General features: G+C 48.6%; 1 protein-coding gene across 1 annotated transcript; it reads right to left on the bottom strand.

Moving 5' to 3' along the window:
* Positions 1 to 1,684: 1,684 nt before the first annotated feature.
* Positions 1,685 to 9,227, bottom strand: casc3 (casc3 exon junction complex subunit). The gene is made up of 12 exons (XM_004556489.6): positions 9,023 to 9,227; positions 7,655 to 7,679; positions 7,513 to 7,568; positions 7,190 to 7,420; positions 6,924 to 7,072; positions 6,543 to 6,716; positions 5,512 to 6,392; positions 4,954 to 5,127; positions 4,702 to 4,800; positions 4,421 to 4,587; positions 4,066 to 4,273; positions 1,685 to 3,510 (listed from the first exon to the last, which is right to left on the bottom strand). Exons 1-11 carry the CDS (start codon positions 9,206 to 9,208, stop codon positions 4,127 to 4,129), a joined length of 2,289 nt encoding a protein of 762 aa, XP_004556546.1. The 5' UTR covers positions 9,209 to 9,227; the 3' UTR covers positions 1,685 to 3,510; positions 4,066 to 4,126.
* Between the last annotated feature and the right edge of the window lie 14,736 nt (positions 9,228 to 23,963).

The raw sequence follows: 23,963 nt of genomic DNA, 5'->3' as shown, positions 1-23,963 counted from the left end.
GCTGCCGCCGCCTGCTGGACGGAATAGTTACTGCACCGAGGAAAACTGGGGCGGCCACGAGGACACAAAGGGCCCAACGAGACCCCCCAAACTCCCACTGAGGAGCCTGAACCCCAGACTGCAGAGGGACAGCTGTGATGTCCATTTTGATCATTTTTCACATTCACTTGCTTCTGTCTGAGATGTTTACCTCTTTACAGGTGCTGATTGACACCTGACTCACTGCATTGCTCTCATCATCACTGTTATTCATGGAAAACAAAAATCTAAATAAATGAAACAAAATATGTGAATGCTGGCTGCAGCAAACAAAAGACAAACACTGAGGCTTCAGAATAATTAGTGCAGAGTCAAACACTGACAGCACGCTGGCTACTTTTTATATAAGTCTGTGATTTTATGATTCTGCCTCATTGTGGCTCTGCCCATCAGCCGCTCTGTCCTGAACACCTCAGCGACACCTGATGACACCAGAGTGGACCGACAGGATGTGAGCAGACTGTTCTGGATCCACCGGGCTCGCCCAGGAGGCGTCCTGCTCAGATGCTGGATGATTGATTTGAATACATCTGAAGAGCTGCTGGTGCTGAACCCAAATCCCTCCTGAAGCTTCTGCTGGATTTAAAATTATTTAAAAAATAAATAAATCTAAACAGTGAGCAGAAACATGTTTTAGGTTCTTTATTGACCCTCTGCGTGGACGACGACGTTCTCCACATAGAAACAGAACCAAATCAATGCAGTCATCATCATCACTGTAAAACAACTGCGGTCACAAGGTATGTCCCGATTCATAGGCCGATTACATCACAGCCAGGTGACAAAGGCTGTCCCGATTCGAAGACTCCTCCAAACGAGTCCTCCTTTTCCCCAGATTTGAAGGATGGATCGGGTGTGTCCTTCGTGGCCCACCTATCCCAGAATTCAGTGTGGCCCAGCCAATTCCAGTTTCCAACAATGGCGGCAGCCTTTAGCGTTAATGTTACTCTTATTAATCTTTCTGGGTCACAAAATAAACATTTAACATATTTCCTGGTGAGAACGTAGCTGTGTAAACTTCAAATGTCTGCTCTGTTTATCAAGACACCACATATTTGCAAAAGTGCTGCGACGTTTTCAGGGATGTCTGTTACCCACCAGCTCGATCGCTGACCGGGAGCTCGAGGGTCACTGGAGCCGCCCAGACTCCCGGCACATCGCTTTCAAACCCCCCGCGGTCTTTTTTCTGCTCAGGTTAAACGTGATGTATGAGTCACTTAAACAACCTAAAAATGTTGTTTGTTTTTTTCAGTGTTTCATTTGTTTGTGAGTAAATCGGTGTGGCTGAGATTAAAGTTCTAGTTTTCACACAGCTGAATAAACGTCAAACGGAAAACTGATAAACAGGAGTGTGAGACGGTCGAGTTTCCTCCGGTGTCCTGTTATATTTTAGACAGCAAGGAGCAGACGGCGAGTTTATTAAACTCCACCCAGACAGCGGTGACGCTGATCTGAAGGTTCGACCGTCCCGTTTCACAGCCGCTCACTTCAGGCTTTCTCTGAAGGATGCAGCCTATGAATTGGGACATAGCTACAGTGAGCAGTGTGGGCGGCTCGGGTCAAAGGTCACAGCAGTCAGCCCAACTCCAGCTCTGCAGGATTTATTTGAGAGAAGAAAACAAAGAGAAAGACCCAGAGAACAGGAGACGTCTCTAAACTTTATTGAAACATCTGTGGACATTAACGGTTGGAGCTGAAGCTACCGTCACAGCCGAAGGCCTCCTCTTCCTCCTCCGATGAAGGTGAACGAAGATCAGAGCGGTGTCGTTTCTGATGCAAGCACCAAAACCCCGACTTCCTCCCACTGAATCCGAGCCCCGCCATCAGAGGAATCCCCCCAATCAAACATCAGCACGGGGATCAGGAACGATTAATGTTCCTGTTAAATTCAACCTGTTTTCTCCTGACGACCCTGCTAACGGGCTGAACGGCAGGCGTTTCTAACGGCAACTCGCTTCTGTCCTCACCCATCAGTCAAACAACTCCCCGAGTTTAACGAGAGGAGGAACGCTAACGTCCGACCACGAGCTCCCAGAACACGGAGCGCAAACAAACAGAAACATGACAGCCTGGCGTTCATCATCAAGTTTTAGCTCGAGCTTCCTGTGTGCAGAAAACAAAGAGACGAGGCGGCACGCACCCCCAACAACAACGATAATAAACCCAAAAAAACAGACGTGAGAACAGAGGAAACCAAACCCACACGGCCGCTCTCCATCATCCATCGATTCGCTCGAGGTCCCTGCCGAAGCTCCTCTAAGCCTATTAGAATGTTTCTACTCTGCAGCTTCTATTTACACGTGCGCCTGCACAGCAACACGAACCGCCTCCACCTGCCCCAACTCCCCATCACAACAGGAAGTGACACGTGTACGCTCAGGAGGGCAGACAGCCGCACGTTAAAGGGACGCGGCGCCGTTACAGGACTCGAGGCCTTCATAAAGGATGAAGGAAAGTTCAGCTTAATTCAACTTAAACTATCTGATGTTTAATCTGCTAATTATTCTCTTCATTTATCACAAAGTACATAACTCTTCTTTTAATGCTGGACCCTAAACCCCGCCCCCATCACAGGTCTGCAGTTTGAATCTTTACGATAAGGAAAAACGAGAAGCTGGAATTATTTTCCTGAAGCTCAAAAACACTCAGAAATGTCAAAACCATCCGTTTAAACAGAAACAAGTCGCTAAACTCAGTTTATTCACGAGTCTCACGCGTCTGCGTCGCACGTGTGAGACTGTTCTGATGGAACACAGCAAAATATCCGGATTATAAACATTCAGGAATGTTTGAGTGCGTTTAGCTGCAGTGATGCTGTCAGAGAGAAGCTCTGGATTTGATTCTAGCTGTTTTTGTTTCCTCCAGGTTTGAAGTCTCGTTTAAAGTTTGAACTGCAGTTTCACTGAACGCTGAAACACACGCGACGTCTCGCTAAACTACGGCCGTCCGAACACGGAGGAAGCGATCTTTGCTCTACCTGCACCTCTGAGCGCCCACGTGAGTTACCGCACCTTTATAAAGTGTTATTAACCGTTTATTACATGTTTATCTGCTGATTACACGTTAAAGTTAGAGGAATGAGCACTGAGCAGAAGCCAAAACAAGCCGAGCTGTCTTCAAACTCTGTAACTGCGACGGATGGACCACGACGCGTCCTCCTGCAGGAGGAGCGCCTGACGCAGAAATCCGTTTCCAAGATTCAACAGAAAACAAATAAAAATACTCTGAGAGCACCGACAGCGCCGAGGTCGACTCCTCGTCAACTCGTCAGTCCCATTTTGCTCAAAGATACAGCATCGAACCGCCGACCCGCCCGACTGCTACACGGGCTAAACAAAACAAAAAAAAGGGGAGAAAGTCTGAATCCACCAGTGATGCTGTGGGCGGAGCCTGTCTCCATCCCGCCCTCCCTCCTTTACCATGGTGGATGTTTTTGGACCGCAGCTCCTCACCGACCCGCCCACCTCGCTCCTGCGGACAGAGGGACACACGAACATCAAAGAAACAAGAATCATGTTTGTTTTTGTTTAAACGACTTGATTAGTTTAAAGCATGAAACTTTGATAACGAGTCCTGGATCAGTTCTGTGCCTGCGCATCGTTTCGCTCGTTTCTCCTCCGTCACAGTTCTTACTGAGGCTACGTCCACACGTACAGTTGGGGAAAAAAAAAAAAAAAAAAAAAAAGGATCTGCGTCCACATCTAAACACAAAAAACGAAGTCAAACGCTGTGAAGAACACGCCACAGCAGCCGGTGGCGATATAATGCAAACCGTGTCAACACGTTGGCCAATCAGAAGTCTGTAAATTTGACCTGAATCAGTGGTGCACATGTTTGACGATGTGCGGCTAACCCTACGTTTTCCTCGTCAACACGTGAACCCAAAACGCTGTTTACGTGTGGACGTAGCCTGAGCCTACAAAGAATGACCTGTGCACTTCCTGCGCCCACCTGTAGGGGGCGGCGTTCCTCGTTCGCATTAGCCTCCTAAAAACACCCACTACTCCCCCCTCAGGTGTTACTCACCTACAGTTTTTGGACCAGAGCGAGGCTGAGATGGAGTGGCAGGGAGGGGTGAGGGGCAGAGTCACTCTGAGGCAAAGGGCACCTCTGGAGGGGGGGGCTTGACGGTGACGGGCTGGGATGTGCGGCGGGGGGGCGAAGGCTTGGGCTGGGCCTGCTGCTGCACCGTGTCGTAGTACGTCACGCCTCCGTAGGTCACCTGGGTCTGACCCTGCAACCAATCAGAGAGCTCCTGGATCAAACTTTCACTCTATTGTTCCTGCACAGAACACGACACTGGCCACAAACTGAGGCTCAAAGACAGGAAGACAGCCAATCAGAGTGAATTCCACGCCACCTTTTAAACTGACATCAGTACCTGTGGGTTTGGGTACATGGTGGGGTAGGGGAAGGTCATGACCCCCGGTGGAGGGTAGAAAGGCGGTGGCAGCAGTTGCTGTGGTTGCCCTGGTGAAAGAGACACTGGTGGGCCTCCGTATAGGGCGGGGTTAGCGATGGGGCCTCCTGATTGGTGGGGATGGAGACCTTAACAGAGACGAAGACATGAGGTCACTGCGTGACAACATCCATTGACCTCCTAAGACCCGAACTCTTTCATGCATGTTTCATTTCTCTTTGCTATTTGCAAACTCCACCTACCGGGATGCGGGATGTGCATCTCAGGCTGCACCAGCATGCCCTGTGGCGGCATGGGGGCGGGGCTATCCCCGTGGGCATAGATTGGTCCCTGGTACGACACTGAGACAGAAAATGACAGCAGGTTAATCACAGCGAGGCGACGTTTTCTTCTCCAGCAGCTCGTTTTCATAAAAGGACGCTGCGGTGTTTCACAACAGCTGGAAACTGATGTGACGTAGCCATGTGGTGCTGGTCACGTGATCTTAGGCTTACTGGGCTCATAGTAGTGTCCCTCCATCACTCCCAGGTGCATGGGCGGCGCCGGCTCGGGCACGGCTCTCTGTCGCTGGGAGGAGTAGCGTTTGGCCCGGTTGTTGCCGACACCCATCTCCTCGATGCTGGAGAACTGCGGCGGGCCGCTGGGCATGTGCAGGGGGTTAGGAAGGCCTGCGGTCAGAGAGACTGGTTTAACGACAGACAACCACACGCGCTCAGGGGGCGCCAAATAACAGGGCCCAACATGGAGCCACATTCATCATCAACAACATTCAAATGTTGACTTTTATGGAACACGTAAGATTTAGTCTGCATGAGAATTCAGAACAATGACAAAGTTAGAAAAAGCCAAACATCTACAGAGAGAAGAAGAATGTGAGACATCAGGAAGCTGCAGGTGTTTCAGCCTCACAGGGACCAGAGATCACTGAGGTGTAAGACTGCTGTAGATATTTGTTTTGGCGCCGCCTCAGGTGAAGCTGTTCAGTCAACATTTAGCATGAACCACCTGACTCGTGAGCGCCACCTGTGAGGTGACGGTGTAAAAGCGCTCACCTCTCATCTCAGACCGCACGTACGAGGTCGGGCTCCAGCTCTGCCTGGCCAGATTGAGTCGAGCCACGTCCTGGTCCAGCTCCGTCACACCTCCTCCCGCCTGGCTCGGCGCGTCGCCTCCACCCGACCAGCTCTTTCCCCCCACGTTGCTGGGAGAAGAGGTGTTGCCCCCGGCAACGGACTCCTCCACAGACGCCTGTTTACTGCCCAGGTCTGCGGGACGCGAGCGAGTCCTGCGAGCCAGCGAGTAAGACTTGCGCTCCACTGGCCGCTCGGCGGGAGGGGAAGCTTCCCGATTGGTCGCTGCTGCCGACTGAAGGGAGGGGTCGGAGCCGGAAGAGGAAGCGGCCAATCCTGATGCAGATCTGTCCGTGCCGCCTCGCTGCTCCTGCTGGCGTCTCGGCGATGTGGACTGGTAACCGCCCGGCTGTGGCGACGCTGCCGGCGTTACGGCGCCAACGCTCAAGTCCTGCTCCGTGGCCCCTCCCTGACTGACTGTAATGTCCTCAATGACCACAGAGGGCGCCCTTCCTCCTCGCCCTCCTCTGACACCTCCCCTTTCCCCTGTAGGCTCCGCCTCAGCCCGAGGACCCGGCCGCTCTCGGTGGTGCACCAGGGGTGCGTTTGATTCATTGTTCCTGTAGTGAGACGAAGGTGGGGGGTGCAGGTTACTCTGGGGTGGTCTGCTACGGGAGGGAGGCGGTCTGGAGGGGACGCCGCTTCGCTGTGCAGAGGATGGCGACGAAGAGGAGGGGTGGACAGATGAAGGTGGAGGAGCTCCTCCTCGGTTCAGACCTCCTCCCCTGTTCTGCCAGGACCGGACGGGCCGCTCGCCGCCTCCATCTCGCCACCGTTTGTCTCTGCTGGGAGACAAAGTCGGTCTGCAGGAGACAGAGACGGAGGTGAAACATCAAACCAACAGCGGCTACGCTCGTTACAGGAAGTGTGATGACCTCACTCAAAGTGACCCGCGGACGTCCCAAAGCTCGCAGCTCTGGAGACGTTCAACGTTCAGCCGACACGCCGCTCACCTGGGCCTCCGCTGTCTGTACCCTCGGTCTCCGGGGCCGCCGCCGTTTCGGATGTCGTAACCATAGATTGCGATCAGCTCCTCGCGGCTCTTGGGCGCCTGCTCCTCCTCCCTGAACTTGTCGTGCTCCCAGCGGCCCTCGTCTTTCCACAACTTCCTGTTTCTGCCTTTCGGCCTGAAGACAGACGGAGAGGACATAAATGACATCACATCGATGAGGTAACAGCAGAGAGGCTTTAAAAACGAGCCCTAACCTGCGCAGAGTTACGACTGACCCGTGCAAGCAGTGACGCAAATCTGTGGGCGGAGCGTTCCAGCCCGTCTAACTCCTCCCTAAACTCTCAGCGCTTCAGTTTGTCAGCGTGCAGCACGTAGCTATTACCTCTCCTCCTCCTGAGCGTGCCCTCTGACGTCGTGTTCGAAGAACAGACCCTTCCTCGGGATGTACGCCGGGTTCTTCCTGTCCTCGTCGTCGTCCAGCTGCTGCCCCGGTTTGTCCCCCGCCTTCGTCTCCGGGTCGTCCGTCGACTCCTGTATGAAAGTTCAGATCAGACCAATCAGATGGCAGCAGGTACCGTCTTTAATCCCTCCCCTCGCTCTTGTTACCCTTCTGCCTGAGCAGAGGCTCACTTCCTGTTCCTGTCTCACCTGTCCGTCTCCGCTCTGTCGCTCTCCTGCTAGGTTTCCCTTCTCCTCTGCTTTGCTCTCCTCTTTGCTCCGCCCTCCAGCCTCTTCTTCCTCCTCAGCTTCTCCGCCCTCCTCCTCCTCTCCCTGCGCTCCCTCCACAGGCCCGTCTGTAGTGGGGGGCTGGGGCTCGCTGGCTGCTGCTGGAGCTTCCTCGTCGCTGTACTGCTCTGCTTCCTCTTCCTCCTCCACTCCCTGAGGAGGACACAGTTTTAGGAGAAACACTCCCTAAAGAGGCTAAAACGTGACGTCACAGCCGAGAGGAAGCGGCGAGTCGGCGGTCGTACCTCTGAATGCGAGCCGTTGTCCTCGGGGTCGGCGCTGTCGTAATCTGAGAGGACGGCTGAAAAACAAAGAGGAGTGAAATCACCCGACAGCGGCCTGATTTCCCAGATTGTGACTTCAGAGTGGTGCAAAGAAGCAGCTTACCTTCTCCAACGCCGTCTTCACTCTCCTGCAACGACAAACAAGAAAACCAACGTTAAGCTCCAAAGCGCCGAGGATCAGACGCGGCTTTGTGTCAGAGCTCTGCTGCGAGTGCGTCACAGAGCGCCGGGCACGTTATTCAGCCGTACAGACCACCAACAGCACAGCTCGGATTACTTCAGCAGAGTCTGAACGCAGCTCAAAGATCAAACGTCTCACAGAGTCAGTCTCTTCAAACCGGCGCTCGGTCTGATCTCACGCCAACAGCCAGATTCACTTTGTGTCTGTGCATCCGGATAAAAAACAGGATTTACCAGAGTGAAGAGGAAGGTTTATGAGAAGGTGGTGAGACCTGCTGTGATGTTTGATTTGTAGAAGGCAACTGAGCGTCAGAAATGAGCGACAGCTCGGAGTCAGAGAGCGTCTGAGCATGTGCAGAGGAGGGAGGGCGGATGATGAAAATGGAGCTGCCAGGCAGGAGGAGACGAGGTTCATGGATGTAGTTAAGGAGGACATGCAGAGGGGTGGAGTGACAGAGGAGGATGCTGGGAAAGGAGGAGGTGGAGGCAGAGCTGCCGTGGCGACCCGAAGGAGAGCAGAGATCAGATGAAGCAGAAGCCCGGAAACTGGGAACCAAAGTAACAGCGCTTAAACACAGCAAAGGTCTGAAATCACAGGCAGGACTCACATTTCACTTCAGCACACTCATCAACAAGCCTGCTGCTGATTGGTTCTTACTAATCTGCTGTTTGTTGTCATGTAAACATCCTGGAGCCAGTAAACCCGCCTCAGGCTGCACTGCGCTCGGACTGAATCGGTCATGTTTCCCCTCGCTGCGGGGACCAAAAACGGCAGCCAAACACCACCACAGGGGCCCGGGATGATCTCAGACAGACCCACGGCCACAAAATGGAGGCTCAGCCCAGAGCCTCTCTCAGACCTCGGGTCACGCGGAGGTGCGTGATGCAGCCAGCCCGGGGGTCCCGGACATCACTCTCACACCTTGGTGTTGTGTCACGTTTGGTGTCCGTGTTAGTTTGAGCCTTTCCGGTTCGGACACAAGCGCTAAAGCGAGCTACTCTGTCTGTTCCAGCCCGAACCGCCAGGCTGCCCGAGGTCATGGACCAGAACCGTCAGACGGAGCCGTTACCCGTTTCCTTCGAGCTAACGCCGAACAAACACCGAGCTGTCTGTGGGACTCGAACACGTCACCTGCTGTTTTATCCAGGGTTCATTTCCCACAGTGACCCGGGCCCGGAGCGGGTCTCTGGCCCGGAATAAATGCTCTAACGCCGGAAAGCTCGGCTCTGATCTCCCGCCCGGGACCGGGCGAGCCCTGGGAGCTAACATTAGCCGCTAGCTGGTACTCACACACTCGGACTCCACGTCGCTCTTCGCCGGGACCCGGCTCGCGGCCGGCTCCGCCGGGTCGGGCTCCCGTCCCCGGGGCTTCGAGGACGGGGACCCGGACCTCCCGCTGTCCGAACCCGACCCGGACTCGTCGTCATCCTCGCTGTCCTGGGACGCGCGCCTCCTCCTTCGCCGCCGGTCCGCCATCTTAGGACTCGAATGGTTGGAAACGGAAGAAGAAGAGGATTATGGGTATCCGAGTTCTTCTTCAGTGAGACGATTAAGAGCTTCTTTTTCTCTCTACCGCCATCTACTGTTTGTAAACTTTTACTAACACGCTTGAAAATGCGACAAATAAATAAATAGAAAATAAAACGTAACTTGTACAACAGAAACGAAACAAAGTGGGTAATAAAAATCTAAAGAAAAACAACAAACAGAGTTCTGCGGGTCTGACTTTAGTAAAGTAAATGTATTCAGGTAAAAGCACTCAAAGTATTTAAAGTATCTGGATGTGCAGCTGATGGATGATGCAAAGCTTTAGCAGGATTTTTCTGCAGGCAGGCGGTGGTTCTGAAACGTGAGCGTCTCCCCTTTATTTTATTTTATTTTATTTTATTTTATTTTATTTTATTTTATTTTATTTTATTTTAACGTTTAGGTCACGCTTATATCATGTTTGGCTTAAAGCTGAGCTGTGAGTTTCAGTGTTGTTGTACTGTAGTAAGATCTACATGTTTGTAGTTTGACACAGCAACAGGTGACAAGCAAAAGGTGATATTTTACAGGTATGTACCGGAACCTGAGGAACAGGTAAGACGTCAGAGTAGCGCGTTTCCGTCGGTCACCACTGGACGGCGCTGCTGGCTCAGAGCAGAATAACCTCTCCACAGTAAGTCCGAGGCCTCAGGGAGCCCAGCACTGCATCTGTGCTTTTTAAGGGCGTGCCTGTTCCAGGTTTAACCTTTAGTTTGACTTCCTGTGTGTCCGACCGTCTTCACCTGCGTGCTGTTCCCTGTCTATTTCCTATCCCCAGTTAGTTCCCACTGTTTACACAGACCTGAGTTCCCTTCGTCCCTGTCAGTGTGTCCTGTTGTACTCTCTGTTAACCCTGTGATGCACATTTCTCCACACGTAGGACACTTCTGCTGTTGTTTCTACAGTTGAGTTTATTAGGAGAGTAAATCATCGTGCTAATAAGCTGAAGGGAGACAACAGTTTCACAGCTTTAGCTCATCGATAACGTCCAACAGATAATCGAAGGCTGTTGTTTTGCAAAAGTGTAATGTTGAAGGATCCTGACCATTTCCTTTAGTTACCTTTCCCCCCTGTAACAGAACCTTTACTTTGAAAATTAGGAATTTCCTGACACTCTGTTCCTCGATTAAGAAAATAATTGGCCTTTCAGTGACCCCAGAATACATGCTGGTGTTTGTCAGCTGGAGTGACAGAAACACAGACACTGACAGACTCGTGGATGACTGGCTTTAAATGCGAGCGGGTTAACTTCAGTCTTATAATCATAATTAACCACACACGTATATTTTAACACAAAAGGAGTGAAATCACGAATCAGGTGAACTCCTGCACACTAGGTCGACCGGTAAATTGAGAGCTTCGCTTTTACACTCAGCTCCCTCTTCACCACGACGGACCGGTGCAGCGTCCGCATTACTGCAGCTGCAGCCCCAATCCGTCTGTCGATCTCCGGCTCCCTTCTCCCATCACTCGCGAACAAGACCCCGAGATACTGGAACTCCTCCACTTGGGGCAGGAACTCATCCCCGACCCGGAGTGGGCACTCCACCCTTATTCGGCTAATATTTTATACTCTCCTAAATATATATTCATTTAAACATTCTCGTGCTTATGTAAAGCACTACATGGATTACAGTGTAAAAAAGCCCAGCAGAATATTTCACTCTGCAATCAAATACATCAGCTTTCACGTGGCTCTGAACAAGAAAGCTAGAGGTTGTGATTCAGCTTAACAGTGAGGTCAAAGCTGTGAGTGACTGATGTGGTCACAGAGCGTGGAGCTGATGCGCTGTCCGTGGTGCTGAAATGATAACGCTTTATTCTGAATGCAATGAAACTTTCTGTTTTATGAGAATGTATTAAGACGAATGCACGATGAGAACAAAAGCAGCAGCACAGTTAGAGCAGAACATAAAATGTGCCTGACGTCCACGCCTGCGCTTCCACGGCCTGTGGCGTTCAGAGTGTTTCAGGCACCAAAGCTGTGGACTTGAAAATGTTTCTGTTTAACGAGACTTCCTGTTGAAATTCTTACTGATTATAACTTTCTTTCTTTTTACCTTCTGTTCTTTCATTCTTGTCTTGTGTGTTTAAGCTCAGTTTGTATTGCGATCAATTGCATTTTCATATATGATCGTTTGCTGTGATTATTCTGAGCTTTTATTTCTTTGCACGGTGCTTTGTTATGTCAAAGTGTAAAAATACTTTATAAAAACTTTACTTAGTAAATGTGCTGAAATTGTTCTAAATATAATATCAACAAACTTCTGTCGCGGACTCTCTGAAGCTCATCTTTGGAAACGTTGTGATGTAGTGCAGCAAAAACTATGATAACTATTAACCATAAAGATGAAAAACAAACCAGGTGATCGTGAAACAGGACTTTTACAGGTTTGATCCCCTGAACCCGAAGAACAGCAAAGACGTGACACTTAATTTTGGTGAAACCACCACTAGATGGCGCTGTGGCGGCGCTGCTGCTGTTTTAGACGAGAGCAGCAGAGTGTTAGGATGCCTGGGTCGTCGACCCAGGGTTTTTGAGTTTACGATATTATTTATACTGTCTAGTTTTTGGTTTCTTTAAGTTCTGTCTTATGGCTTAGGTCTCTGTCTTCTTTAGTTGCTCTGTCTCCCCTATCACCTGCATCCCCTTGTCTAGTTCGCGTCTATGTGTATCCTAAGTTCCTATATCCCCGTGTTCAGTCAGTGTTTGTGTCTGCCCTGTTCCCACGTCTCTGTTCCCTTTGTAGTGCCTGCATATGAGTCTGTGTCTTTGTTCAGTCTGTGTTATGTGTTTCCTGTTTTACTTTGAAAGTCCATGTCTGATGTTAATGTGTCTGGTTTTGCTTCCTCTTGTCTCGTTAGGCCTGATTTGCCCCAGCTGTGTTTCCCTCCTGTTACCCATTCCCTGATTGCTCCCTCTGTGTATTTAAGCCCTGTGTTTCTCTGTGTTTGTGGTGTGATCTACCGTTTACCAAGCTGTGTGTTCTGTCTGTCCTCCGGTATTAGTTTATTTTTTTGATCGGTTCCAGTTATGTTATATTTGAGTTTAACATTAAAACGGTTTTTGAGTTTACATCTGTCTCTGGAGTCTGCACCTTGGGTCCTTTTCCTGTCTGCACACAGCCGCACCTAACACAGAGAAGCTGCAGACTCCAGACAAACAGCTCAGAGTTTTGCACTTTAGTGTAAAAGTCAGTTCGACATTTAACAGATTTTTTCTTGTAACTACGGATCAATTATTCTTTGTTCATTGCCCATTAAATCACCTGCTGAATAGAAAAGTGCAGTTCAACCACCGATATTAAACAAAAACTGTTTAACACTGAAATTATCCAATAATCTTTGCAACATCTATAAAAACGAACATTATGGTGCAACAGAGTCTCCTAACAAAATCCTCAACATTCAGGAAAATGAAGAAGTGCAGAAAAAAGGTTTGACAAACTCATCACAGTGTAACTTAAAGCACAGTGCTGCCTCTCACTGAGGTCAGTCAAGTCTGGGTGAAACGGGGTCCATGCAGCTCGTAAGCATGTATGCCAGGGGTGGCCAACCAGTCAGAGACCAAGAGCCACTTTTTTTTTACTGTGTTACCGCAAAGAGCCACATCATACGCATGGGCACACATGAACATCACCAATCCTTTTTTCTCTCTCTCTCTCTCTCTCTCTCTCTCACACACACAAAATACACACATCTCTGCTCAGCCAGATTTATTGTAAATGTCACACACCAACATGATAATGACAGAAATGGACTCCTACAGTACTAAAACCACAGGCCAGTCATTTTCAACAATGAACATTGTGTGCACTGTCTCACACACACAAACTCTCAGTTCAACCAAGTCCACAAACAAAAATATAATAATCTACAATAGCATTTACTTTTATAATGCATGTTGTTTAGTGGGACTTCTGGCATTCCTTGCCTTGAACAATCCTCTTTAAATCTGGCTTGTATTCCGTTGTTGTCACTCGAAGCAATTCTTTCACATGTGTGTCAGTCAGAACAGATCGATGCTTTGATTTCACATGTTTTAGGGTAGAAAACACAGACTCGCAGACGTATGTTGACCCAAACATTGACAGTATCTTAAGCGCAGCCCGTTTGACATTGGGGTATTTTTCCATTGGCACACTTTTCCAGAACTCAATGGTCCCTTCCCTTAAAGCAGGTTTCAATTGGTCCTCTTCACAAAGATCGATCATCTCCAACTCAGCCGCAGCTTCATCTGTGACTAGCGAGACTTTCAAACAGCCGGTCTCTGCATTAAATGGGTCGACGAGGAACGTAATCTGTGGCCTTTTCAATTGTAGATCATGGAACCGGGTCACGAAGCTTTCGTGCAAGTTTTCAATCAGCGTTGCATATCTGGCTCTTTGCTTACTCAGGGCAGCACTGGCGACTTGCCCGCTGGCTTTTAGCAGAGTGGGAAAATGCGTTAAATCTCCCTTTTGAATATGTGTCTTGAACAGCTTCAGTTTGTTGACAAACGCAAACACACTTTGCACTAAGTCAGGGAGCATTTTTAACTTACCCTGCAGGGTCAGGTTCAGTCTGTCCAAGTGACACAGCATGTCGACCAAAAAGGCCAGATCCATAATCCACTTGAGGTCCGAGAGCTCGGGATAGTCCTTGTCCTTCTTTTCCATAAACAGTTTCACGGCATCCAAAAGCTCAAAGAAGCGAGAGAGTACCCGGCCTTTTGACAGCCACCTCACAGTGCAGCGGCAGGTCACCTGGAAGCCCTTGGTCCAGCTCAGCGATGAGATTCTTGAATTGCCTGTGGTTAAGCACATGTGTGCGGATATAGTTGACGATTTCCATCACAGGCTTCGTGACGTTATCTAAATTCGATGATTTAGACACGAGTTGCTCCATGTGGATGATGCAGTGGAAATTCCAAAAGTCAGGAATAGTTCGGTCAGCTTTGCACAGCCCCACAAGCCCGTTCACAGATCCCATCATGGCTGGTGCTCCATCCGTGGCGGTGCAGTTCATTTCGTTATGGGCAGATTTGCTTTTTCAAATGCAGCCATCATGGTTTCTTTCACATCTATGCCACGGGTTCTGTCTTTTAATGGCACAATATCCAGGAGCTCTTCTTTGATCACACAATCGTTTGAAACAGACCGTGCAAATATTGCCAACTGAGGCTTGTCTTGTATATCACAACTCTCATCCAATGCGACACTAAAATACTCACATGCTTGAAGGTCAGAGTGCAACTGTGTTTCAATAGCCGTGTTAATGTCCGATATTCTGTGTTCAACAGTGTGGCGGGACAGTTGGACGTCTGATACCATGCGTTTTAATTTGTCGTTTTCAGGAGACAAGATTTCAACAACGTCACTGAGGCATTTTTTAACGAACTCCCCTTCATTGTATGGCTTTTTAGCCCGTGCAATGTTCCAAGCCAGCTGATAGGATGCGAGCGTTATGGTCTCTGACCGCTTCGTAAATTTTTGGAAAAACTGTATCTGCTTTTCTGCCTGACTTTTCAAAGTGGCCGACTCGTGCTTGCGAAGTTCAGTCCCTTTTGGAAATTCCTGGTCGATGTTAGCATGGAGTGAGCTGAAGTGGCGCTGAAGATTTGAAGCTTTGAAATGCGCTAATGACGTCTGACATATAAGGCAGAATGGCTTGCCATTGCGTTCAACAAAAAAATATAAACTCTCCCACTCTGTTAAAAACGTCCTGTGTTCATCTTCATATTTTCTTTTTGCTGTGCATTTTTTTCCTGCCATTTTAAGGGCGAACTTGCTCCTACTGGGAAACTTTGCGGTATTTTCATCTCACACACATGCGCATTTGATGAAAATACCGTATTGAACTCAAGCGAAGCGAACGCGCACATTTTAAAACAACAACATAAAAAAAATCAAAACACAAACTTTGATATGAACGTAAGAGCCGCATGAAACCAGGCAAAGAGCCGCATGCGGCTCGAGAGCCGCGGGTTGGCCACCCCTGATGTATGCAAATGTTCATTACTCAGTTGTTTTTAATCATGCTAACAGTTGAGAAGACTGATTCACGACTGCATGTGGATCAAAACATGGTTAAGGCAACAGCAACTTTGGTAAGTCCTGGAAACGTAGTCTTTGGCACAGTCTGCATCCAGAAGGCAGCAGGATCAGACGCTGCACATTGCTCCTGTATATCAGCTTGGAAATACACAAGTCCCATTTGCAGAGAACCTACATCCACCCATTTACAGGCATTCCTGTAAGAATGCAGGGATATTCTTCAACAGAAAGGGATTCTTCATGAAAAGGTGGAGCTGAGCTTCCAAAGCGAAGCCATCAAAGTGATCCTTAAAGTTTTCCGTCAGTTTTTGTGCAAATGCAGCATGTGAGGTGATGTTAGCACCCTGGATTTCTTTCCCTGAGGGGAAACGTGCACCGTCCTGCTGAAGATGCTGTTTTAAAATGTCAAGTTTTCTCTGGACAGCTGTTATCACACACAGAGCTGTTCTTTCATGATAATCACAAATGGAAATCACTGAGGTGTGATGTCAGCAACAATGTTCGTCTGATCCTCCAGAAACTGCAGGAGCAGATGGCCTCGTGACTTTGTGGGCTTTACATGTTTTACCTCTTTAGTAAACTTCTGCAACCTTACGGGTTGTGTGAACACTGCGCCGTGTTTGATAAGCAGCAGTCGTTGAACCGGACCTTGTATGGTTGATGAGCGAAGGTGCAGTAAAGGATACGCTGTGGAGTTCCCGACAGCAGTGTGATCGTGCTTTCTTCCTGCTTGATTCAGTTTTATATGATGGATTATGCATAAAATAGATTTGGGCTGAAAGGTTTATTGCTTTATTACATATTCAGGTTGTGTACCATGGTTTTAAAAAGTAACTAAGTAACTAATTACTTTTGAAAAATAAGTAATCAGTAAATTAATGGGATTACTTTTTTTGGAGAAGTAATCAGTAATTACCAACTAATTACTTTTTTCATGTAACTTGACCACCACTGGACGTAGCCCCAGCACTTAGTTACCTGACATTGCTGTGTAGGAGTAAGTCGCTCACCTGTGCTAAAATACGAAGCAGGTGATGCTGATGAGATGAAGAAGCAGAGAAAGTTAAGTTGAGCGACGGTATTCATGGCCTCTCTGTATCCCTCAGAGTGAGGAGCATAGAACAGATAACACAGTGATGTGATAGCAGGTCCGGGTTGTCCTCTTTTAGTCGAGTAACTGCTCCTTTGACCCATCAGTGGAGACAACGTTTGTCAGATTGATCTCAGTTAACATTTCTTTTGTTGCTGAGTAAATGTCCTCTCCTCTGTGACGCATAAAACATCCTCCACAAAAGCAGTTGGTGTTGCATTACCGCCAACAGCTGGCTGGGAGAGTGGACCAGCATGATGCTAACCTGCACAGCTGCATGTGGCGCCAGTTCAAAGGTCACGGCACCTTTTTCTACGTGATTTAACCAAGTACAATAAACCATTTTAACCATGTCAAACCAACACATTTGGCATTTGGTGGTTTGATGTAATCAGATTACCTTGGATCAATGTAGTATACTTACATTGACTTGAAGTGATTTATTTAAGTATGTAGAGTGAAAGTTTTAATTCATTCAACACAAGTTAAAAGCTTCAGCAGAACTCAATGAAATCCTGTTGTTTGAACAACTACTTTGTTAATCAAGGCGATTAGTGCTAGTCTTGCTTAATGAACCAATGTGGGGGTTGATGATTTCATAGAGACAAACAACCATTTGCACTTACATTCATGGGTAACTTAGAATCACCAATAACTCTAATTACACACTGCAAACCAGCCAGACTGTGGATTTGAACCCAGGCCCATCTTGCTGTGAGGCACCAGCACCAACCATCACACCACCAAGCTGTCACGCCAGGCTTAACACAACCAGGAAAGCTGTGACTGATGCAGCATTTTCTGTATGTTTTTGTCCTTGACAGGTTAAACCACAATAAACAGCAAACACATGGTGTGGGTGTGAACTTGTCTGCGTCTTAAAACTCCAGCGATTTTCCTGCAGTTTGACATCTTATGGCGCCGGTGAGGTCGGCTGCCGTGCTGGATGCTCTGCCCTAACTTCTCCACTTTTTGCAGTTTTTCGTCACTTTTTGCTATATCTGCGATAATCTTGCATGGGCATCATGCAAAACACACAAATCCGCTACAGTAGAGACACTTTGGTTTCTATTGGTCTGCAGTACACGAACATTTCACCATGTTTAACTCCGGACCCAACCTGGCCAAAGGAGATCCTGAGAGAGAACAAAGGACGCGACCCTAAGCGACGGCCTCGAGGTAAAAGAGCCGGCATCAGGAACAGGCTACGGGCTCGCGCACACCGCGCACCCATGCCCAGTATCCTGCTAGCCAATGTTCAATCCATCGAGAACAAGCTTGATGACCTCAGAGCCAGAATCAAGTTCCAGAGAGACATTCGGGACTGCAACCTCCTCTGCTTCACCGAGACTTGGCTGAACCCAGCGATACCAGACCACGCTGTGCAGCCGACGGGGTTCTTTTCGGTTTACCGCATGGACAGGACAATGGAGTCGGGGAAGAAAAGAGGTGGTGGAGTGTGTTTGATGGTGAACAACAGATGGTGCGACAGCACAAACATCTCCCCACTCACACGCTCTTGCTCGCCCAATCTGGAGCTTTTGATCGTTAAGTGTCGCCCTTTCTATCTCCCTCGGGAATTCACTGCGGTCATTGCCTGCACTGTTTACATTCCGCCTCACGCGGACTCGGACACTGCCTTATGTGAGCTACATGAGGCTCTCACACATCAACAAACACTTCACCGAGATGCCGCACTCATTGTTATGGGAGATTTTAACAGAGTGAATCTCAAACGGACATTTCACAACCTTCACCAGCACATCAACTGCCCCACCCGGGGCACGAGGACATTAGACCACTGCTACACCCCGTTCAAGAACTGTTACAAGGCTCAACCCCTGCCGGCATTTGGAAAATCGGACCATTCCGCCATCTTCCTCATACCTGCTTACAAACAAAGGCTAAAGCAGCAACCACCAATCAGGAGGGAGGTCGCTCGCTGGACGGACCAATCGGTGGCCGCGCTGCAGGACGCACTGGATGACGCAGACTGGGACATGTTTCGGCGCAGCTCTGATGACATCAACATGTTTACGGAAGCGGTTGTGGGATTTATCGGGAAACTAGCGGACGACACAGCAGAAAGAACTATCATCCGAACGTTTCCCAACCAGAAGCCGTGGGTGGATAAAAACATCCGCGACGCTCTGAGATCACGCACCGCTGCCTACAATGAAGGGCTCGTCTCTGGTAATATGGACCTATACAAGGCTGCGTCCTACAACGTGCGCAGCGCGGTCCGAAAGGCAAAGCGGAGCTACGGGGAAAAACTAGAGTCACAGCTACGACAGTGCGACTCTAGGAGCCTGTGGAAAGGACTGCGGACTATAACCGACTACAAACGACCAGCTTCTTCAATGATGAATGCAGATGCTTCACTGGCTGATGAGCTGAACACGTTTTATGCTCGCTTCGACGCCGCAGCAATTAAAACAACAAACGGCTGCGCGCGCTCGGAGTGCACCAGTGAAGAAAATGCATTCGTCATCACAGAGCATGCCGTGAGGAACACCTTCAGGAGGGTGAACACCAGGAAGGCAGCAGGACCAGATGCAATCCCTGGCCGGGTCCTTAGAGCCTGCGCTGATCAACTAGCACCGGTGTTCACGGAGATCTTCAACCTCTCCCTGGCCCAAGCTGTGGTTCCCACGTGCTTCAAACGGTCCATTATTGTCCCTGTTCCAAAGAAACAACAGCCCGCTTGCCACAATGACTACTGTCCAGTAGCACTGACTTCAATTGTGATGAAGTGTTTTGAAAGACTGATGAGAGATCACATCACTTCTTCACTTCCTCCCACCATCGACTCACTTCAGTTTGCTTACCGGACTAATCGTTCCACAGACGATGCCATATCTCACCTGCTCCACACATCCCTGAGTCACCTGGACACTGGCAGAGGGAATTATGTTAGGATGCTGTTCGTGGACTACAGTTCAGCATTCAACACAATAATTCCCTCTAAGCTTTTCACCAAGTTGACGGATCTAGGACTCAGCTCATCACTGTGTCAGTGGATCCTCAACTTCCTCACAGACAGACCCCAATCAGTGAGGGTGGGAAAACAAGTCTCCCCCTCCATCTCACTCAGCACTGGAGTGCCTCAGGGCTGTGTTTTAAGCCCCCTGCTGTACTCACTGTACACTTATGACTGTGTAGCCACATCCGACACCACCTCCATTGTCAAGTTTGCTGACGACACTGCTGTTGTGGGCCTGATCTCCGACAACATCGAGACGGCCTACCTGGAGGAGATTAGGAACCTGGAGACCTGGTGCCAGGAAAATAACCTCCTCCTAAACATCAGCAAGACTAAGGAGCTGATCGTGGACTTCACTACAAAGCAGGCGAGGAATTACAAACCCCTCATCATCAGTGGCACGCCAGTGGAGAGAGTGGACAGTTTCCGATACCTGGGTGTCCACATCACTCAGGACCTGTCATGGTCCTGCCACATCAACACCCTGGTTAAGAAAGCCCGTCAGCGTCTCTTCTTCCTCAGAAGACTTAGAGACTTCCATCTGCCACTGAAGGTGCTCAAGAACTTCTACTCCTGCACCATCGAGAGCGTCCTGACGTCAAACATCTGCACCTGGTTTGGGAACAGCACCAAGCAGGACAGACGAGATCTGCAAAGGGTGGTGCGCTCGGCAGAACGCATCATTCAATCAGAGCTCCCTGACCTGCTGTCCATCTACACCAAGCGGTGCAAGTCCAAAGCTAGGAAGATTATGATGGACCTCTCCCATCCCAACAATGGACTCTTCTCACTGTTGAGGTCTGGGAAGCGCTTCCGCTCCCTTAAGGCCAAAACAGAGAGAATGAGGAGGAGCTTCTTCCCCCAGGCTATTCGGGGCCTGAACCAGGTGTAGGACTGGACTCTCCCAAACACGTCACTATAAGACTGGACTCTCACACACGTCACCACACATTTCCTATAATCCTATAATTCCTATAATTTATAATCCTTATCTTTATAATCTCTTCTGCTATTTGCACATTCTTTACTGTAAATTTCTAAGTTAATTTGTAAATTTTGTAGTAAATTGTAAATATTGTAAAACTTTTCTTCTGTCATTTAATGGTCGGGCATTGTACAGCTACAAGCATTTCACCCCCATGTCATACTGTGTATGGTTGTGTGTGTGTGACAAATAAAATTTGAATTTGAATTCTTATGTGATCTTGTGAACTTTGTGAGTCCAGCAACGAACCACTCTGACTAGATTGTATCCTGTCATCTCAACAAGAACAAATGAAGTTGCTGAGTTTCATGCAGATGCTACATGATTTAATTATGTTCACCATAGAAACATGAAATTATTTAGTTCAAATTACAAGTTTGAATCTTGTACATGTAACAACCACCCAGTAGGCTGCTGGGGGACTCCCATGATGCACTGGGTGTTTCTTCTTCACTCACTATGTGTTAATACACGTGTTTAATCATTAGTTATTATTCATGTCCAGTGTTGGGACTAACGCGTTATTAAGTAACGCGTTACAGTAACTACGTTATCATTGTGGTAACGAGCACGGTAACTAGTTATTATGCCAAAATCAGGAACGCGTTAGTCGTTACTGGGATTTAGATAGGCTCGTTACTCGTTACTTCGTGTGGTGGCATCGCGGAGCTTCCACAGATTCAGTAACATTAGCAAGTGGTGGAGGCAGCAGGTGGATGAAGGAAAGGGGAGGCAGAAGGAAAAGAGACCCGAGGCGGCCGCCGGTCCAAGTGTGAACTGAACTTCAGGTAAGAAGTTATGACCTGCAGTCTCTCTGGGTCAGATATGAACCAAGTTTAGGTGGAGTTTATTTTCGTTATGCTGACTTTTTTCGTACTGCTACTAGCTAGCATGACGGAGTTTCTATACAGCTGGGTGGTGCTATGAAGTTAATGTTGTTGAACTTTATTTTGTTCATAAGTTATTAGAGTTGCCAACCGTCCCGTCTGGTATTCAGAGAAAATATTACGCGTTTCTTATTGAGGTGAAAAGGAACAGTTTGTCCCGTAATTCAGTTACTGTCACGGTCTGGCTGGCAGACCGTGGGGATGTGGGGAAGGAGGACCCAGGCGCGGAGCTCAAAGTTCAAGCAGTGCGTTTATTTACAGAGGGTGATATCAAACAACAATAAATCCCCGTGTTTTTCCCCAGACTCCCGTGTCGTGTCCTCCAAGTGCTCTCTGCTCCCGTGTCTGCACTCCCGGTGCTCGCTGCTCCTTAAGCCTTCCACGCTCCTCCTGCGGGAAACAATAGCGGCAGCAGTCAGGACACTGAACAATGGCAGGCATACACTACACGACCAAAACCTAAACTGGGTAACTAACGTGGAGTCCCAAGCAATGATCCCGCGTCGGTGGGAGCTCCAAGACTCTCTTAAGTAGCTCCCCCGACGAGGCCTGATCAGCAGCAGGTGTGTGGCTTCGGGTGTGGCCAGTCCCCTTGCAGGGCCACACCCTCCAGGCCTGACGCCGCCTATAAACAAGTGCTCAGCCACCCACACACACACACATATACACAAGCACAGAGAAGGGGAAGCAACACCAAAATACACAACAATAACACAGGTCCATGACTGCCCAGGGGTCCTGGGTCGCCCAGTCCCAGGACCCTGACAGTTACAATGAAAAAGGCACAAAGCTGGAGTTATTCTGTCTTTGCTGCACAGCTGCCTCTTCTTCTCTCATTCTCTCCCCTCTCTCTCCTGTTGCTACTTCAATCATGAAACTGATCAGTGATCAGCTGATTGGCTCTCTTGTTTGTTTATCGCCCACTTTGCGCCAGAAAGAGGAAACCAGCGGATGTCGCGCTAAACAACAGCAGCACGTTTAAGCTTGATCAGCTGTTGTTAGAATGTATTTAATAATAATTTCTAGTATCAGCTGATGTTTGCTGGAGCCACAGCTGTAAAGCTGCTGGTCATGATGTCGGTTTGGTTATCTGGTGAGAGGGAAACATGAAGATGAAAGCAGGAGATGTCCTTACTGAACCATCAGAGCTGTGATGGAGAAACAGGTTTACCTTTTAGGTGACATGGATGAGTTGAAGTTATGAACTGTTTCTGAGAGACAAATAACACCAGGATCCTTTTCTAAGTAGCTGACAGCTGGTAACTGTGCAGGGGCGGGTCTAGCAAAGTGCTGCCAGGGGGGCAGGTAGGGCATTAACAGGGAGAGGGGGGCACAAAGAAATACTTTTCTTTCTTATTCTCATTTAAAATGTCTGGCTGTTATTAAATAATTATCTGAGTCTTACAACAAACGATTGATAGATTGATACATATATACCATCAGAACAGTGCACATCACTGTCACAACAGCGTTTATTTTCATTCAAAGGCTTTATGATTTTTCCTATAATGGTGGGCCGGTCTCTAGTCAAAGTGCCCGGGCCAATTTTCTGTCCCAGTCCAGCTCTGTATGCAGCTCATCTGCAGTCTGGTGTTGCCTACATCTTCCTATTCAGAAGGCAGAATTTCAGAGTTCTGAGTACAATCGAAAGCACCACGACTGCAGTTTTTGTGTTGGATGTAAAAGGCGCACATGACGCTGTGACGTAGGCTAGAATCATGGCAGCAGTCAATGACGGTCCAGGCGTGGGATTTCTCTCGTGGAAATGTGCACATTATCTTTTTCTTTCTGTTGGTAGGTGGCACAGTGCACTGTGGCAAGTAAGCAAGCTAGAAGACTGCAAAGTTATGGAAGCAACACATTAACAAGAGAATTCTGAGTAAAACCAAAGTTACTTTCCCTAAATAAATGGTAAATGGCCTGTATTTGTACAGTGCTTTACTCGTCCCTAAGGACCCCAAAGCGCTTTACACAACCAGTCATCCACCCATCCACACACTGGTGATGGCAGCTACATTGTAGCCACAGCCACCCTGGGGCGCACTGACAGAGGCGAGGCTGCCGTAACTAGTTACTTTGAAAGTAACGAGTAACTTGATGTAACTAAGTTACTATTTTAAAGTAACTTACCCAACACTGTTCATATCTGGCTCTTCCACAGCACGTCTTTGATGTCTTCTTTCTCTCAGCTGGTCACATGGCTGCCCCTCCTTGAGCCTCGGCACATCCTGTGGCTGCAGAATTAGCAGCAGCTCAGGAAACAACACCTACAAAGTGTTTTCAGACCCACAGAGCTGCAGAGCATGATGGGACCTGGTGATGAACTGGAGCAAAGGTCATGCTAACATGTTTAACAGGGAGGACGGTAACAGAGGGAACGATCGGGACAGTGAGCTGCAGTCATCACAGAAACACTGTTTACACAGACCCACAACATTGTGTCAGTGTTGTGTAATCTGTTCAACACAGAACAGAGACGTGATAAGAAAACCTGATGAAACATGATGAATCCTCAAGTGTCAGTGAGAATAACAGAAAGGGAAAAGTGAGTCGTTGGTCATGAGAAGTGGGGCTCAGGAGGGAGCAGGTCACCTGACAACCGAAAGGTCGCTGGTCTGATCCCTGCTGCTCCAGCATCTGTGCTGGTCATGTTACTATGGTAACCCAGAGGAGTATTAATTTATTCATTAAATGAGACAATCAGTCAAAAGTCAATCAGTCATT

Source organism: Maylandia zebra, linkage group LG4, assembly GCF_041146795.1.
Source record: "Maylandia zebra isolate NMK-2024a linkage group LG4, Mzebra_GT3a, whole genome shotgun sequence".
Lineage (NCBI taxonomy): Eukaryota > Metazoa > Chordata > Actinopteri > Cichliformes > Cichlidae > Maylandia > Maylandia zebra.
The sequence above is the reverse complement of the archived record's forward strand: the minus strand, read 5'-3'. Positions and strand labels throughout refer to the sequence as shown.

Coding starts and splice junctions, on each gene's coding strand:
- casc3 (XM_004556489.6), bottom strand. CDS start 9,208: ATGGCGGACCGGCGGCGAAGGAGGAGGCGCGCGTCCCAGGACAGCGAG. Junction 5,128..5,511: donor CGTGCGGTCTGAGATGAGAG/GTGAGCGCTTTT, acceptor CTCTGACCGCAG/GCCTTCCTAACCCCCTGCAC. Junction 4,274..4,420: donor CCATGTACCCAAACCCACAG/GTACTGATGTCA, acceptor GATTGGTTGCAG/GGTCAGACCCAGGTGACCTA.